Here is a 17,556-nt window from a genome sequence, read left to right as displayed (position 1 = left end):
AAACCTAAGATGCAAATCCCAGTTCAGTTTTAAAAATACACAAAAAATCTGGTAGCAATGGAGATTGCTATTCTAGAACCAGCATATTAAACTCTTGCTATGCACACAGTTCTCCCACAGATATAGATTTCAGGCTGTTTTCCATATCCATGGATCCAGTATCCTCTGTTTCACTTATCTGCGGATCAAGGGTGGGAAGCACCCATTAACATTTTTTGCTTTCAGTTAAGAAAATGATTCGTCCTTTTACAGATTGCTATAATAATGCAATCTTGTACTATAAGATGCAGGCAGGCTGTAGGCAGCCTGAGTGCTTGAAGAGAATAGATTGAATGTTTACAGGAAGCAGGTTAATTTAGCATGCAATCTAGTCTTTTCAAACATCCTGGCTAACTGCAGCTTGCCTTCACATTGCACTATAAGCTTACTTGCTTATGGCAACCTGTAAAAGGAAGGAACATTTTCTTAGCTCTAAGCCAGGGGTGCCCAAACCCCGGCCCTGGGGCCACTTGTGGCCCTCAAGGACTCCCAATCTGGCTTGCAGGGGGTCCCCAGTTTCCAATGAGCCTCTGGCCCTCCAGAGACTTGCTGGAGCCTACACTGGCCCGACACAACTGCTCTCAGCATGACGACCAACTGTTCAATCTCTTGTGTGTGCTGTGGGACGAGGGCTCCCTCCGCTGCTTGCTGTTTACGCCTGTGATGCAGCAGTGGCAGAGAAGGAAAGGTCAGCCTTGTTTTGTGCAAGGCCTTTTATAGGCCTTGAGTATTGCAAGACCTTCATTCATTCATATAAGTTCCATCTCTAATATATTCATTTATGTAAATTTATTCAAATTTGAAATGTAAATTATTTATTCTTTTCCCCTGCCCATGACACAGTGTCAGAGAGATGATGTGGCCCTCCTGCCAAAATGTTTGGACACCCCTGCTCTAAGCCAATAAACGACGTTAATGGGTGAAGGGGACTGTGGAGATATGGTTTCTTGTATCTGTGGATTCCATATCCATGGAGTGTGTGTGGAATGGATCCCCTTCTGGTACGGGCATCTACAGAGCTCCTGACCAACCTTGCAGAGTCCCTTTGCTGCTTCCACTTCCTCAATAAAAATGCCAGTTGTCGGTTGGGAACGGCCTTGAAACTGCCGTTCATCACTTGGTTGGCGGGCTGAAGGTTGCTGATCCTTGATTTAAATAGTTTTGTGAACCTTCGGTATAATGGTGACTTTTGTTTTATTAAATTTTAGTTTATCTTATACTTCCTCTGATATTTCAGAAGGACCTATACTGAGGTTTTGGTAGTATGTAAATATATTAAATCATTGATTAAATTGGGTTCAGAGGCAAATTCATTAGTCAATTAAAAAAATCTTTAATGGGTTGTCAGCTCCAGTTTACTTCTTAAATTGTATACCCTGCCTTATGCAAATTTTGAGGCAACTTGCAAAAGGAAGAGGCTCAGACTGCAATCCTATCCACAGTTTCCTGGGAGTAAGTCCCACTGAGCACAGTAGGACTTACTTCTGAGTAGACATGCATAGGATTGTGCCCTTATTGTCCTCCCAAAGTAGAGGATGTTCCTTAGGAGCATCTTAGAGAAATGGTGCAGGTGACACTTAACCATGGTGGAGCAAAAGCTTTTTATTGCAGGCTGTTCCTAATCTATGGAGTTTGAGGAAACCTTTTAACATGAGGCATTCCCAAAGTTTAAGTATTGCAGAGCACCGAGGATATAAAAATGTTCTTTGAATTTCAAACAGAAGCTTTCTGCTCACAGCCTTTGAAAAACACCTCGTGAAGCTAGTTCATTCCACGCCCATGAAAGCTATGTAAGCCAAAACGTGACAGCCTAGAAGGATCGATAACATCTAGCAGGAGGCAATATTTAAGAACTCAAGAGGAAGTGGGGGAAAATGTCAGCCCTAATTCAAATTGATACCTAATAAATACATCCCCATATAGGACATAATGTATTTTGCATACGTTAAGGATTTAAAATGTATGAACCAGCTATTCGTTATATAAATTCGCTTTCTTAATGACTTTTAGATGGATGATTTTCATTCAGCTTCATTTCTCTTTGAGTCGCACCAGGGCATTTTATTGAAACTTAAGGGGAGGCTCGGTGGAATTCACCCACTCTGCATCAACCAAAACCTTGGTATAAATTATCTTTTTGTTAGCCTCCTTGGGTACCCGTATTAGGGAGAAAGGTGGGATATAAAGCTCCTAAATTTATTTCACCGATAAATCAGAGATTTGTAATTTTATTATGTATTTACTAGCAAGACATCTACCAAATTGTGGGAATGCGTATGTATGGACAATAAGAATGGACTGTGGCCAAGTGGGTGGTTGAGTGCTAGCCTCAATCTTCCTTCCCACTGACTTTGTTCCCTCTACCTTGCCTCCAGCTTCTTCTCTCTCTCCATCCTTTGGGACCTTTGCCTCCATTCCTGCTTCCCCAAGTTCTTGCCTTCCCTGTTTTTTGTCCGTCCCCCCCTTAGAGTCTAGGGCAAGGGTGTCCAAACTTTTTGGCAGGAGAGCCACATCATCTCTGTGATGAGGACTTCACATCAGTAATATTTCCGGCCCCCCAAATTTACATAAATGAATATATTAGAGATGGAACTTATATGAATGAATGAAGGTCTTGCAATAGCTCAAGGCCTATAAAAGGCCTTTCACGAAGCAAGCCCAGTGTTTCCTTTGCCTCCACTGCTGCATCACAGATGTCAAACAGCAAGCAGCCCTTGTTGCACAGCTCATGCGAGAGGTCAAACAGTCACCCTCATGCTGAGAACAGTTGTGTTGGTCCAGTGTAGGCTCCAGCAAGTCTCTGGAGGTCCAGAAGCTCATTGGAGAAAGGGAGTTCCCCGTGGGCCAGATTGGGAGTCCCTGAGGGCCGCAAAGGGCCCCCGCGCCGACGTTTGGGCACCCCTGGTCTAGGGGGATTCAAACTTTTCAACAGAAGGGCCACATCAAATAACTGGCACAGTGTTGAGGGCCAGAAAAAATATTAAATATAAAATTTAAATAAATATATTAGAAATGGAACTTAGATAAATGAATGGGTTCAGATGTCCAGGATTTCTCCAAGCACCAAAATTGCCCAAGAAATAAAGCACACACTTAAATGGACCCCCATTCTTCCAGCCCACAAGCACAACTGCAGTTGTTTTTGGCCAACTGGGCCAGAGGCTCTCAGGGGATCAGAGGCTGGCCGCAGGCCGGATAAGGTTCGCTGTGGCCACATTTGGCCCCCGAGCCAGTGTTTGGAGACCCCTGCCCTAGACCATCATTTTCAACTTTTTCCTTCTCACAGCACACTGACCTTTAGGGTCTATGATGTCTCTTTCTCCATGATGTCACTTCCAGCTTTCAGAAGACTCCTCCTGGTTCTGTAGCTGTTTCCTCGGGTAACTGTCAGTAGCAATGGATTGTCTGTCCCTCTTCCTCCACCAGTGAGCCAGAGGAGGAACAGACAATTTGTTTCTACGCCTGCCCTAAAAACAGAGCCGCAGAACCTGGGATAGATTTTCAGTGATTTTCAACAGCTATGCTCCAAACTCCCATGACACACCTGTGTGCTGCACACCTTTTGTGGCACACCAATGTGCTGCAGCACACCAGTTGAACATCACTGTTCTAACAAAAGATTGTTTTGAATCTGAGATTCAAAAGGCACTGATTCCCTTTGAAAATGGGGATGCACTGCTGTAGTGGGTGAACTCCCTTTTGTCTCACTTTGTACCTTGCTTGTTGTTTATGGACCTTCTTGATGAGCCTTTTCTGGGGGTGATGGGGACTTTTTTTTTTCCATTAGTTGTCTCCTTCTTCTAAAGTTAGTGAAGTCATTTTTTTTTCTCGGTCTAGAGATGACCCAAACTACCTCTTTTTAATGTGCTTTTCACTTTTGTTGTCAAAAGCCTCTCTGCAGGGCCTTTCCCAGGCAAGAGGTGGTGGGTTCTCCAGGCAGCCAGTTGTGCCATCTTATCACCATTCAAATAATGCAATTGCCTGCCAGGGTCAGCTGGCTAATGTGCTGCAAGGCAGTCACTTCCTGATTCTCCTTGAAGGAGGAAGTGCTAGTCAGTGGTGTTCCTCTGGGAGGGGGAATGGGGGCAATTGCCTTGGATGCCACACTAGCAGGCATCTTCTTTGTATCTTTTTTGTTTAAAGAGAAAGAAACTGGCAACTGCACTGGCTTCTTTCGGAAGGAGGAGGCAGCCCAGAATTGTGGCTTGAGACGTAGCAACTTTCAGCCACAATTCTGGGATGCCTCCTCCTTCATCAGGTAGAGCGTTTTTTGTTCAGGAAAAAATCGCGAGTTGCTGCCTCTCCCGCCACAATTCAGCGCTGGACTGGAACACCTCCCCAGTTCGCTCAGTGGGAGTTGCATCTCCCACCGCGCTGCCACTCTAGGCTCCCCCCTCATCTCCTTGAACCCCCAGTGCGATTCTGGAATTAATTGCAGTGACATGATGACGTCACTGCAGTTACTTCTGGCTCAGGGCGAGGGGGGTAGCAACCAGAGTGGCAGCCCCAAGCAGGAAAATACCCAGGACTGCAACCGGTGGTTGTGGCTTCACGTACCCCACTCTTCTCTGGAGGCTCCCATCCTCCAAGGAGGAGGAACGGAGTGTGGAAAGCAACCAAATGAACGCTTCCTCCTCTGGGAGAACCTGGAAGTGACATAATGGCATGACATGGCATGAAATCATGACATCACTGCCCCCAGATGCTAGGGCAGTCCATTACAGCTCTGCTGAGAAACACTGAGATGTCCTGCACTGAGACACTGAAACTGCTGCAAACGAGATGTCGATTTAGAGATGTGCAGTGTACTTCAGACTACGCACTGTGGTCAGGACACCTGTAGTTAAAGCATCAGAATACTTTGTTTTTACTGTGGCGATAGAAGGTGATTTTCCTTTGGGGACCCAGAAATTTGCTGTAAAATTAGCAGGGGAATTCCCTGTTGGGTTTGGCAGCTCCTTCTCTCAATTCTTCACAATGCAACTCTTGAGATGTCTGGTAAAAGTCCTTCCAGCTGTGACTTTCATGTCCTTAAGGAAGTTAGCGTCATAACATTGAGTGCAGCTCATAGTTGCAGTCACAGGTTATGTCGGCATTTCCGTTCCAGTCCCATATTGTGTATAACAATTGCCTTTATAGCTTGGCCCTAAAATCTACCCAAGAATTGAAACTTGATGCCAAATATAAAAATCTTCAGTAACTGCTTACCTGGAGTGATTTGGCTTGTCCAGTTAGCAGTGCTGTTTTTGCAGCCTTCACTGCTGATATTCAGTGTGACGTAGATGTGGATGGACTGGGATTGGGAGACCTGTCAGAATCTTCTACAAACTCCCTGGGTGGTCTGGGGCAGTCACTATATTAACCTAAACTACCCCCTCCCTGCTGTGCAAAGGTAAAATGACAAAAAACAACAACACACGTCTTGCTTTGAGCTGTGTGGCTGTAGATGTGGGTTTTCATCTGAACAAGAGCTTGGGGAAATGGTTTTTGTAGTTATTATTTGAGGGACAAGCTCCCAAACCTCACTGAAATGAAAAAAATTGTAGCAAGAAAGGAGCATTTGGGGAGTAGACTCAAAAGTTATTCCCCCTCCCTTGATTCAGTGTGAATGTTGATTGACTGCTCACTAAGGGTTTATGCACACCAGGTGAAACCATTTTATTCTGCGCTGATTGATGTGGTAGGAGCCTACTTCACAAATGCATGACTTGTAATCTTAAACATCTTTAATGAACCATTTAACTATTCTGATTGTGGATATGACTGTGTGATTGTAGTATATTAATTTTCAAGTAGCTAGAATTAAGTGAACTTGAATGAAAGAATACACACACACACACACACACACACACACACACACACACACACACACACACGACTTTTAAATGTATGCCAAAAAAATATGAAATATGAAGTGTAAATGTTACATATACATACAGTATTTTATATATATAAAAGAAATGTCCAAAACTGAGTAAACATGGATGATGCTGTGTTAATGTGTGAAATGGTTTCATCACCTTTTGGATATACAGTACACAACTGAATGCTGATAGTCACATTGAGGTGATAAAGGGTTTGGTTTAGACAATGTTCCAGACCATGTTTTGGAGGATTGGAAATTAGCTTTCGGCTCCCTCCCTCTCGGTTTCACAAGTTTCCTGTTTAGTGGTAATTGCCATCTGCTGTGATGTCCTAATCAGCAAACTGATTTGTGTTTGCCCTCCAGACCAGGACTGAAACCCCCTCCTACAAATGGTGGTGTGTAATTCTGGGCAGGGGGGGGGGGAGAGCACAAACAACTTTGCCAGTTTGGTCCTCATAGGAAACAGTGGTTAATACTTACCAGGAAATTGAAAGTAGTATCATTCATGAAAGGAAAGGAAAGGAGAGATCTTGGGGTGGTGGTGGACAGGTCGATGAAAGTGTCGACTCAGTGTGCAGCGGCAGTAAAGAAGGCCAATTCTATGCTTGGGATCATTAGAAAAGGTATTGAAAACAAAACGGCTAATATTATAATGCTGTTGTACAAATCGATGGTAAGGCCACACCTGGAGTATTGTGTCCAGTTCTGGTTGCCACATCTCAAAAAGGATATAGTGGACTTGGAAAAGGTGCAATAGACAGCAACTAAGATGATTGCTGGGCTGGGGCACCTTCCTTATGAGGAAAGGCTACAGCGTTTGGGCCTCTTCAGCCTAGAAAAGAGGCACCTGAGGGGGACATGATTGAGACATACAAAATTATGCGGAGTGGATAGAGAGATGCTCTTTACACTCTCACATAACACCAGAACCAGGGGACATCCGCTAAAAATGATTGTTGGGAGAGTTAGAACAGACAAAAGAAAATATTTCTTTATTCAGCGTGTGGTTGGTCTGTGGAAATCCTTGCCACAGGATGTGGTGATGGCGTCTGACCTGGACGCCTTTAAAAGTGAATTGTACAAGTTTCTGGAGGAAAAATCCATTACGGGTTACAAGCCATGATGTGCATATACAACCTCCTGATTTTAGAAATGGGCTATGTCAGAATGCCAGATGCAAGGAAAGGTACCAGGATGAGGTCTCTTGTTATCTAGTGTGCTCCCTGGGGCATTTGGTGGGCCGCTGTGAGGCTAGATGGGCCTGTGGCCTGATCCAGTGGGGCTGTTCTTATGTTCTTAAAGGAAGACGTACTTTTGCCCATAGATGGCTTTCAATCCTGCAAACCTTTGATTGGGAGGGTTCAGCTGAGCCATGTTGACTAGTGGCAGGCTTGCCTACTAAAAGCATTCTGAAAGATCCAAGATTTAAATTACTTTATCTGCAGGTAGGAAATTTAAGTTTTACAATTAGTAAATTCCTTAAGTGAAAAGGAATTTTTTAAAAAGATATTTTTGGCCTTCTGATTACTGAGACTTTGGTCCTCTTCCCAAATTATATTTTAGGTGTATACCAGTGACTTTTAAATGTATGCCAAAAAATATGAAGTGTAAATGTGACACATATGTACAGTATTTTGAAACATGTATCATCCTATAAATAAACTCACTAGGGGACTACAATTGATTGAGTTCCTGTCAAATAGGTTCTTGGTAGCTAACCTGGGTTTTGCCCAGTGTAGTATGCGAGTCAGCTCTCTGTGGATTCTTTCTCTGTGGATTCTTTCTCTGTGGATGACCTGCTTTTCCCTTGAACACTCTTTGGTCTGGTTCACATGGGTGTCTGCTCATTTCCCATTCATATGTGTGCTGCATAGTGTTTTCACAAGTGCTGTTGGATACATATGGCGGGGCAGTATCCATAGATCCTGTATCTGCTGTCTCAGATGGGAGCAGAGATGTGGATGCAGAGGGTGCTCCCCTGTGCCGATTTACCTGTTTTAAAGGCTTACCAGGTGAAAGTATTCTTCTTTGAACTGAGCACTATAAGACTACAGGCTTCTTGAAGCGCTAATTGAACTTCTTGTTGACCTCCTTCCAGTTTTTAAAAGTGTGCTGGCTGCCAGATGGCAGGTTGCGAAGCACTGTAAATCTTTTAGGTTTATAGCACTCTGTTTAAGGAAGAATATTTTTGCCCAGAAAGCCTTAAAAACAGGTTAAATGGGCATAGGGAGTGAGTTTCCTTGTATTTGTGGGGGGAGCAGGAATGCATCCCCTACGGATATCAGGGCATGCCTATACTAACAAAGCGCACATTCCCTAGATTGTTAAGGAACCTTTGTAGCGCACACACTTTTCAACCTGATATTAGAAAAAAAGAGCTTAAATGTAACTGAAATGCAAACAGAACGTATTAAACGTAATTGCAGTTGCAGAGTTTGAGCCTGAGCCTGCCTGTCCTGCATTTTTCACCCAGAGCTGCTGAAATTCTTGATGGAAGGAGATCTGTTCTTGAACCAAATGTAAAATCCACAAAGATCTCAAGAGTTCTTGAGAAGACTGAATCCTCCGAGGAAGGTGTTTGGCAGCAAAAGTGTAAAACGTGGTTCTCTGTGCAGTTTAACACACTTCTGGCACACAAGTGCTGCTTTCTAAAGAAGGGAGGCTGCAATGGAGTGGTGAAAAACAGGCGGGTCAGTTCTGTGCTTTGCAGAAATGGCTTCCAAGGAAGCACAGCGCAACATGGTCATGTTACGACTGTGAAGCAGACTGCAATAAAATTACCAGTTAAGCAGTTTCGGTAAAAATAAAATGCAAGGTTATAGTGCTTTGGATAGTTTCCTTTAGATTGTGTTTATCGTGCAGATTGTGTGCTGTAAATTGACTCTGAGAGTAGAGCTAGATGTAGCCTTCAAACCTTTTCAGGCTGTCCCGTCCAAGAGGATTGATTGGTTTCTTTGTGATATAAATGGCATGACCATGCGAAAACTGTGGGAACCCAGCAAGTAGCAGTTACTTATATTTATGTGCATGAAACCCAGTGCTTAAAAAAAATTACTTAAAATGGAAGCAAATACGTATGGGATTGCATTAGTTTCACTTTGGACCCCATGCATTGCCTTCACACTACTTTAGAAGTGTTGGCCTTAGCTGTGGATTTCTCCTAGGACTATTAATGCTGGAATTGTGGCAGGTGTTGTGCAGTGTAATTATATTAAGTAGCTCAGACCGGACTACCAAGGCAGGCAGACTTGCCATCGATTTGGAAGTGATGGCAGCAAACTCAGGGGCACCAGATACCAGCAGGGTGAGGAAGAAGTTTGCATGGGGGAGGGCAAGATTCACAGCAGTGCCCAGAGGCTGTTCTTTGATCCAGTCAAGGTTAAATTGTGACAAAACCATTGTGCTAATCCAGATGGAAGCATAGTATTGCTGGGTGGAGAATTGTCCTCATAAATAGCACAGTGTTCTGTGCTATCTTCTGCTCCTTGATCCAAGGCTGTGCACATGAAATCCTAACTACAGTGCTTGACAATTCGGGAGGAGGAGCAGGAACAGGATTCAATTCTCCCTGCTCCCACTTCCCCACAAAACCGCTAATGGTGGGATTTCGGGGTTGTGTGTGTGTTTTTTGTTTGTTTTTTTGCAAGGCAACATGGGTTACAGTCACAGCTATAGGATCTGCACTAGTGTATCTTATTGTGAGACCAATGGTGGTGTTTCCTTTTCCATACTACTGACTCTGGCTGATGGTGCAAAATTCCATGTGACATGTGCTGACTGTCGTGCTTGTAATTCTAGCACCTGCCTTGTGCCTCACTGTATAGAGACGGCCACATGGAGATGTGGTGTGGCAACCTTCACACAGGTAAACATTTGAACCAGCCAACAGCTTCTGCCAGTTTCTGTATCATTTATCCATGCCCCGTCTTCCCGTCACCTCTGACCATGGTGTCTTGACCATTTGATCTGACCGCGGCAGAACCAGACAAGAATAGCAACAAGAACCTGAAGGACGGCAGGCATGTTTTTGGAGAAGTTAGGACCTGGTTGTATAAACACAGGGTTCTTTTATAATCCAGCAGGCACTAAGAGCAAGCAGCTGTTTAGACACTGTAAATCAACGCTGCCCCAAGAAGAGAAAGGGGGCTTCTCGCTCTCCCTGTAGTCCATAAATACAGGCACTGGGGACACATTTCCCAAACATGCAATTTCTATTTCCTCATCAGCCAAGCCACAGCTCAGTTTGCTTCTGCACTCCTGAAAAACTCTTGGGAAATTTCAACATCAAATAAACCATGACAAGCAACTTTTGGAGGAAATTATAACACAATCGTATCACATTACCTTGACTTTCTTCCATTGCAGGCAATGGCTGGTGTGGGTTTTATCGGCTTGGGTTTTGATGGGCTGGCAGTTGTAGTAATTGCAACAGTTCAATGGGGTAATTGCAACAGTTCACATGGGCCAATGATGTATTTGCAAGAGGGAACTCTAAGGATTAGAGAGAGACCACAATCTTATTTTTAAGTATAATTATAAAAGCTGAAAACTTTCTTATCTAAAATTGTTTATATGTTATGGCCTATTTTGACTGGACAGATCCCAGGGGGAGGGGCTGTGTGTGAGTTGACATGGTCATCATAGGCTTATTGACTGAAAAAACTTATGACCCAATCCTATCCAGGCATTTTGCCGATTGAACTCATGTTCCATTGACAGAAGGCCCGGAGGGTGACGCTGCAGCCACAGCACTGGCGCATGGAATGGGGCCACCAGTGAATGGGTGACAATTGCATGCACACCACCAGGCTATACCACTTGCCTGGCCTCAACACACACTCTTGGGCCTACTTAGACTTACACCAGCCAGAGGGCTGGTGTAAATAAAAATTTTACTTACCTTTCTGCTGTGTCACGGTCTCCCATGCGCCCATAACACGCAGTGAAGGCAATGTTGCATGCTGGCTGCTGGATATGATTGGGCTAATTAAGGAGTGCGCTGAACGTTTAGCACGTCTTAGGTTGAGGTGGCCAAAAGGCAGTTCAAAGTGAATTCTTATCTCTGCTCTGGACTGCCTGACCCTTGGGTGGAAAGTGAAGGTGGCAGAAGAGAGAGCTGTAGCTCCTGCTGAAGTCATGTTGTCTCGCACACCAACTTTTCAAGTTTTAATCAGAGCGTGGCAAAAAAACGTTGCGTTGTCAACTTCATTTGTGACTAGGCCTGGTAGTGCACCTTGAAGATTAGGAAATAACAAGCGGACAGCTTCCACAAAGCATTGCAATGCACTCCCGTTCCTGAACAGCAAGAGTTTCAGTCAGCACCTGGTAGTGCTAGTTGAGATTCATCAAGGATGTATTTTTTTTTCTTTTTTTCCTCCTGAATTTATGGCCTTGCATTCTACAGTACTAAAAGGCTCAAGATTCAGCTGACAGCCAGCCTTGAACTTAAGCTTATATCTACATAGCTTGGAGAGTGTGGAGAGGAGGTCACATAACTTGGGGGAGCAGAGTGTGTTAACCTCATGGTACTCAACCTACCTACTCACCCCCCATGCTCAGCTCCAGGATATTATAACCAGTTAGGGTAGACATTCCCAAAGCTGGCACTGAGGCACCCCAGGACCATCATGTGGCCTCTTCTTACTGGCTTGCTGGGTGAAATCTCGCAAGAACAGTACCAGATCTTGCGAGAATAGTGCACAACTTTGTGGGATCTTTTGCCAGCAAGCCAGGAAGAAGAGGCTGTGAGGTGCCCCCGTGAGTGTTAAGGATGCTACAGCCCTGGCAAGTTTGGGAACCACTGGATTAGGGGCTCCAGCAGTACAGTTTGCTTACGTTTCCTTTCAACAGACACTCTCCATGTTTCATAGCTAACTGCCCATAGCCCTACATTTGATTGCAAGACATGCCATCTGCTCAACTTCCAGACACTTTTAGACCTAGACCCTTTTGTTTTCCTCACTGAGAGAAGAAGTGAGAGCTGCTCATGGAAAGCCCTACAGAAATTCAGGGTTTTAACATAGGCTCAACTCTGTTTTCCCAACATGTACGCACAAATGGTAGCAGCAAAACAAACAAAAAACCTTCTGTCTTTGACATTCAATGGGGACCAAGAAATTCTCTCTCCAGACAATGAGATTACTTACCTAGTAATTACCTAACTCTTGGTCCTGGGCATCACAGAAGGTCCTCAACCTCAGAGATCCATTTTATTTTTTGTTGCTTTTAATTTTGACAGCAAACAGTATTTATATTCCACTTTTCAACACAAAAAGTTCACAAAGCTATTTGGAGACAAAGTCGAATAACTGGCTCACAATCTAAAAAGATGTAGATCTAAAAATTTTACAAACCTGTATTATTCTGCATACCTAGGAAATTCCCCAAATATTTAGAAACCTCTATCTGGAGTGGCCCTATTCACTTCCAAATCGATAAGCATTTGACCGTCTATAAAAGGGAATGATGTTTCTCAGAGTATCTTTGCGATGTTGTAGAAAATGTTACATAAAAATGAGCACATCTTTGCCGTAACAAAAACTCAGATGTGGAGTCTCTGTCAAGGAGGCCTCCTGGGAAAGATGCTGACTGTAAGATGCTGACTTGGGTAAGAGGCACTTTTTCAAGTGGGTGCTCCTCTTTTTAGCAGGGGGAGAGTAACTGGCTCACCTCACCCCAGCACTGTCTGTTCTAGTGGCTGTCTGCTGGTATTCATTTGCATCTTTTTAGATTGTGAGCCCTTTTGGGACAGGAAGCGATTTAGTTATGTGATTTTTTTTCTGTAAACCGCTTTGTGAACTTTTAGTTGAAAAGCAGTATATAAATACTGTTGATTGTTGATTGTTGACTGTTGACTGTATTGGGGCGCATAACCAGAAAAACGGGCCATGATCAGGTGCTTCCAAATGGATATCTTGCGTCCTGGGGGTCAGGGAGAACTTTGTGGTAAGGGCATGGGTTTTTTGCAGTTAGGTTTTTTTAGAAAAGAAAAGATCACCTTGGATGAAGGGAGGCATATTTATTTTGTAATACATTCAATCTGTATGCACAGATTAGGCTATTATAAGCAGGTTGCTCAGTGATGTCCTCACGGGGGAAAATTGCCCATTTATTTCCCAGATTTTCTTGATTTTCTTTCTCTCTGACTATTGCAAATGTTTGTGCTACACTGCCACCTTTTGCCCACTGAACAGGAAGCCTCTTGTCAAGTGGGATACATGCCAAGCCTTTTTTCTCTCTTGTCCCCTTGATCATCTTGGAAGAGAACATTTTGATCCAACTTTGCAAAATTTCATTCAGCCCAGGTGGATAATATTTTTTTGACAGATGAGTCAAATCATTTCTCTCCTTTCTTGTCATGAGGCACAAAAGGCCTGTGGCTGGTACATTTTTATGACAATTTTGCAATGTTGCTTTCAATTCATTTGAGTATTATTTACTTGTACCTCTAGGTTGCTGACTGTTGAAAAACGAAAAGAATTTTGAGAGCATTGAGTTGTAACCAAAGAATGTTTGACATGTTACCACCCATGTTCAGGGAAACATATATGGCTCATACATGTGCAATCATGCATGTATGCGCCATCAGTCTTTGGACCTTTGGCTTGTGGCACACCCCAGAGGGAATTGGCATTTATGAAAGGCAAGAGGGTCCGATATAAGTTCAAACACAATAATATTTATTATGAAGGACGAACTCCTGCATGTTGCTATCTCTATCCCAGTGACTGATGGTGAGTGGAAGGGGGCACTTACATGGCACATTGCAGCACCTGCGATACTTTCTGCACCCCCCCAGCTACACCACTGCTCAGTGCCAAGTACACATGTGTATCGTAAATGTGTATCTCCTTTACACCTTGAAATAAAATATTGGCCATATATAATATGGGCTCTGCATAGTCCAAACTGCATGGTGGTGTGTGTGTGTGTGTCCAATTCATTTTTTCTATGTGGTTTTCTCTCTGTAAATCATACCCTTTCCTAGGGCAGCAGTTGAATTCCAAAGGTGATGCAACAATGGCAATGCTTAAATCGCCACTTTAGTGAGATTGGGGGGGGGGTTGATTTTCAATGAGAAAATGGTGTATTGCTCTTAAGGATACAGGCGTCCCTCTGTATCTGCGGGGGTTCCGTTCTAGAACCCTTTGCAGTTAACTGAAACCATGGGTACCCGGGAATGCCCACACCACACCCCCTCTGGAATCGAGGGGAGCTCTGCTCTGCTCCCCTCACCTCCAGCGGGTCTTCTGAGTTGAATACCGAAAGTGACATTTTTATGCCTCTAAAAAGCATTAGGAGGACTGGGGAAGCCGTAGGGTGGGGGTGGGGGGGTCCTGTGGATCTGAGTAACTGAAACCGCGGATATGGGATCCACAGATACAGCCCCACCCTGTATTTACATACTACTTTTCAACAATATTTTAAAAAATGGTTTACGTAGCCCCCCCAAATGCATGTGAAATGTAAAAGTACTCCACTTTTAGTACTCTACTCTGTGGTCTTGGCCCAGATTGGGGCACCTTGTGGCTGCAACTCCTTCAGTAACAGCACCCTGTTCTGGATTGCCCCCATCAGGTCTATCTCTTATATTTTTATGTCACCTTTTGAGGAAGAACTGATCACTCTAGTCTACGCGTTCCTAACCTACTTTGCTCTCTTGTCCCCCCAGGGTTATGTCCTTTGTTGTGACCTCATGGTTTAAGCGGGCATAAAGATGAGTATAAGCAGTGATGAGGTTAACTTCCTCGTATATAGGTACTTGCAAGAGTCTGGTGAGTATTTGGCTAATGTGTCTCTTAAAGCTCTATGAATTTCACTTTGAGCTTAACTTTTAAGGATCAAATTAATGTTTGAATGTGCATCTGTACCACAGAGTCACCACTTTGACCTGTACATAGTGACTGAGAGACAGAACAATGACTCAGGAAGTCCCCCAGGTTGAATCTTGTCTCTGCTCCTTGAATTCACAAGGTGACTTTGAGGCAAACCATTTATGAGTCATTTGGGCATACTGATAGTGATTTATTTTACATGGTTGCTGCAGTGACTACACAAGCTGTTGGACCTTGGTGTCCACAGGGGGTCCGTTCTTGGACCACCCACAGATACTGAAACCCATAGATAATAGAATCTCTGGGTGGGATCCATCTCGTGCGTCCAGAAGGTGGTCTGAGGAAGCTGTGCACTGCCTCCCCGAGCCTTAGAAGGCCTTCCAGAGGCCTTAGAAAGGCAATTCTGGTTTTTCAAAAATCAGAAGTGCCTCTCTAAGGTCCCCAGAAGGCCTTCTGAGGCCCTGGGAGGCAGCATGCCCAGAAAGCCTCCTGTACCCATCAGGAAGGGGCCTCCGGTTGCATCCGGGAGGTCAGATGAGGCCCTCCAGCGCGGTTTTGGAACCCATGTTGAATCAATTCTCGGGTTCCAAACTCACAGAGGGCCCACCTGTATAGGTGAAACACTGTTTTGTAAAGCTGTCCTCATTTTTCCCCCCACGTTTATTACATGCATAAATTACATGCTTTTCCTGATTAGAGAGAACATAAAATATCTTGGGTCCCGTTAGGGAGAAGGGCGGGATAAAAATAAAGTTTTTTTTTTATTATTATTATTATTATTATTATTATTATTATTATTATTATTATTATTATTATCTTGGATGGCTCACGAGTGTTTTGCACTGAAATTTTATATTTCTTAATAAGCATCATTCTAGGAGTAGCATAAGTAGCACAATATAATACAATGCAGCAGACTTTTTTTGATCGATTGAGCTCTGTAAGCAAAGATGTTGGTTGGTTCGCCAGAACTTTCTGATGCTTCCTTTAAGGAATCGAGGGCATCTGTGCAAAGAGTGCAGGTGGATAATGGAATCAACTTCCTACGTGGAATTGTCATATATTAACAAGAAATGCTTGAACCAGGAACCTCAGGGTCTGAAACCAAGACCCCTCTTAGCACCCTATCAGTCACTGTGTGTGATTTAGCTTCATCATCTCTTCAGGTGCAGGAGAAATGTACAGCCTAAGCCCCTGTGCATAAATACTAGGAAGCCTGGCTTTTTGCTTTTCCTCGGTCAGTGAAGTAGTTCCATTTTTAGTAAGCCTGGTTCCAGCTTCTCTAGCTTTCCAGCTGAAGAAACAGACTTCAGAGATCTTAAGCTGAAGAACACACATTCCAAGTCTAATTTCAGACATAGCCACCCACGATCCCAGCCTTGCCCTGACAATGTGTGTCGTCTGATCTCATGCAGACTGCCTTGTTGGATGCAGTGTATTGAAAACTCTCACTTCTTGGTTTTCCTTTTCCTATCAATAGTTTCCAAAACCATCATGCCGCTTGACTCAGCTAAAGCTGGCAAAATCCATTCATTCTGTGCTGCAGCACATCAGTTCAAGGCTGGGAACCTGCCAGAGGCAGCCTCTCAAGCTCTTGTCTGATTGGGTCGCCTTCAAGGGAACATTGCTTTGAGGGGAATATTTTGAAAAGGGCGGCAAGTGTCCAGGGAGCTACCACCCTGGGTCTATGGCCATAGGAAGGTCTGGGTAGGTCTGCAATAAATCTTCAGCACTAGCACTTAACCAAGACTCATTAGTGTTACAAGCGCAGCACCCAGGAAAGAGCTGAATACACACATCACACAAGCCAACACACATTTTGCTTCCTTACACGTTACGTCAATTCCTGGGTATATTTGGGGTGCCGATTCCAAAAATGGCATCCGTTTTGCCCTATCATAAGAACATAAGAACAGCCCCACTAGATCAGGCCATAGGCCCATCTATGTATCTCACAGCGGCCCACCAAATGCCCCAGGGAGCACACCTGATAACAAGAGACCTGCATCCTGGTGCCCTCCCTTGCATCTGGCATAGCCCATTTCTAAAATCAGGAGGTTGCGTGTACACATCATGGCTTGTACCCCATAATGGATTTTTCCTCCAGAAACTTGTCCAATCTCCTAGTTGTCCAACCTGTCCAATCCCCTATCATGTCTAGTTTTGGAGACATGGCATAGCCTCTAGTGAAAGGTTCAAGCAGCTTCCTCATGAGGAAGCCTACACCATGGCTTTCTCATGAGGAAGCTGCTTGAACCATTCACTAATGAGGCTATACTATATCTCCAAAACTAGACGTGATAGGGCAAAACAGATGCCATTTTTGGAATCGGCACCCCAAATTCATATCAAACCACCATAAAGTTTGGGAAAAACTTTTCGGACCCTCAGTTTTGCAGGCCTGTGTTATTTCCAGTGATGGTGAGAAGTTGGCATTTGGTGTGAGGGGTTTCACATTTTTCCCCTTGGGCCATCTTTACCAACAATCCCTTTCCAACTCTCTTCCTCCAAGGTGGCTATTTGCATCAAATAACCACACTGAAAGGATGGGATATTTTTGGCAGGAAAAACAGTTCGGGGAGAAGGATTGTTTAAGCAAGAAGCATCCTTGATCACACACCAAGCCAGACTGCACCATTGAGAATCCCTCTTGCTCCTGTGCTCATAGCCAGCCTCCCCACCCCCCATCTGCACAAACCCACTGTGGAATCTGTTACTTGGTTGTGTTCCTGTTGTGACTGCAGCATTTGTAAAATTTGATCTGTCTAAACCAAGTCAGATGTGCATATCTCAGTTCCTACTCCTGATTAGTAATTG

General features: G+C 44.1%; 1 protein-coding gene across 2 annotated transcripts in view; it reads left to right on the top strand.

Annotated features, from left to right (window-relative positions):
• The window catches only part of TBL1XR1 (TBL1X/Y related 1), a 205,816-nt gene that overhangs the window by 147,160 nt on the left and 41,100 nt on the right, over positions 1–17,556 (top strand). For both annotated transcript variants that reach the window (XM_066619236.1, XM_066619237.1), the window contains one exon: positions 14,577–14,679. In XM_066619236.1, coding sequence (XP_066475333.1) covers positions 14,622–14,679 — 58 coding nt within the window. In that variant the 5' untranslated portion in view covers positions 14,577–14,621. The remainder of the gene's footprint in view (positions 1–14,576; positions 14,680–17,556) is intronic.

Source organism: Tiliqua scincoides, chromosome 3, assembly GCF_035046505.1.
Source record: "Tiliqua scincoides isolate rTilSci1 chromosome 3, rTilSci1.hap2, whole genome shotgun sequence".
Taxonomy (NCBI): domain Eukaryota; kingdom Metazoa; phylum Chordata; class Lepidosauria; order Squamata; family Scincidae; genus Tiliqua; species Tiliqua scincoides.
The sequence above is the reverse complement of the archived record's forward strand: the minus strand, read 5'-3'. Positions and strand labels throughout refer to the sequence as shown.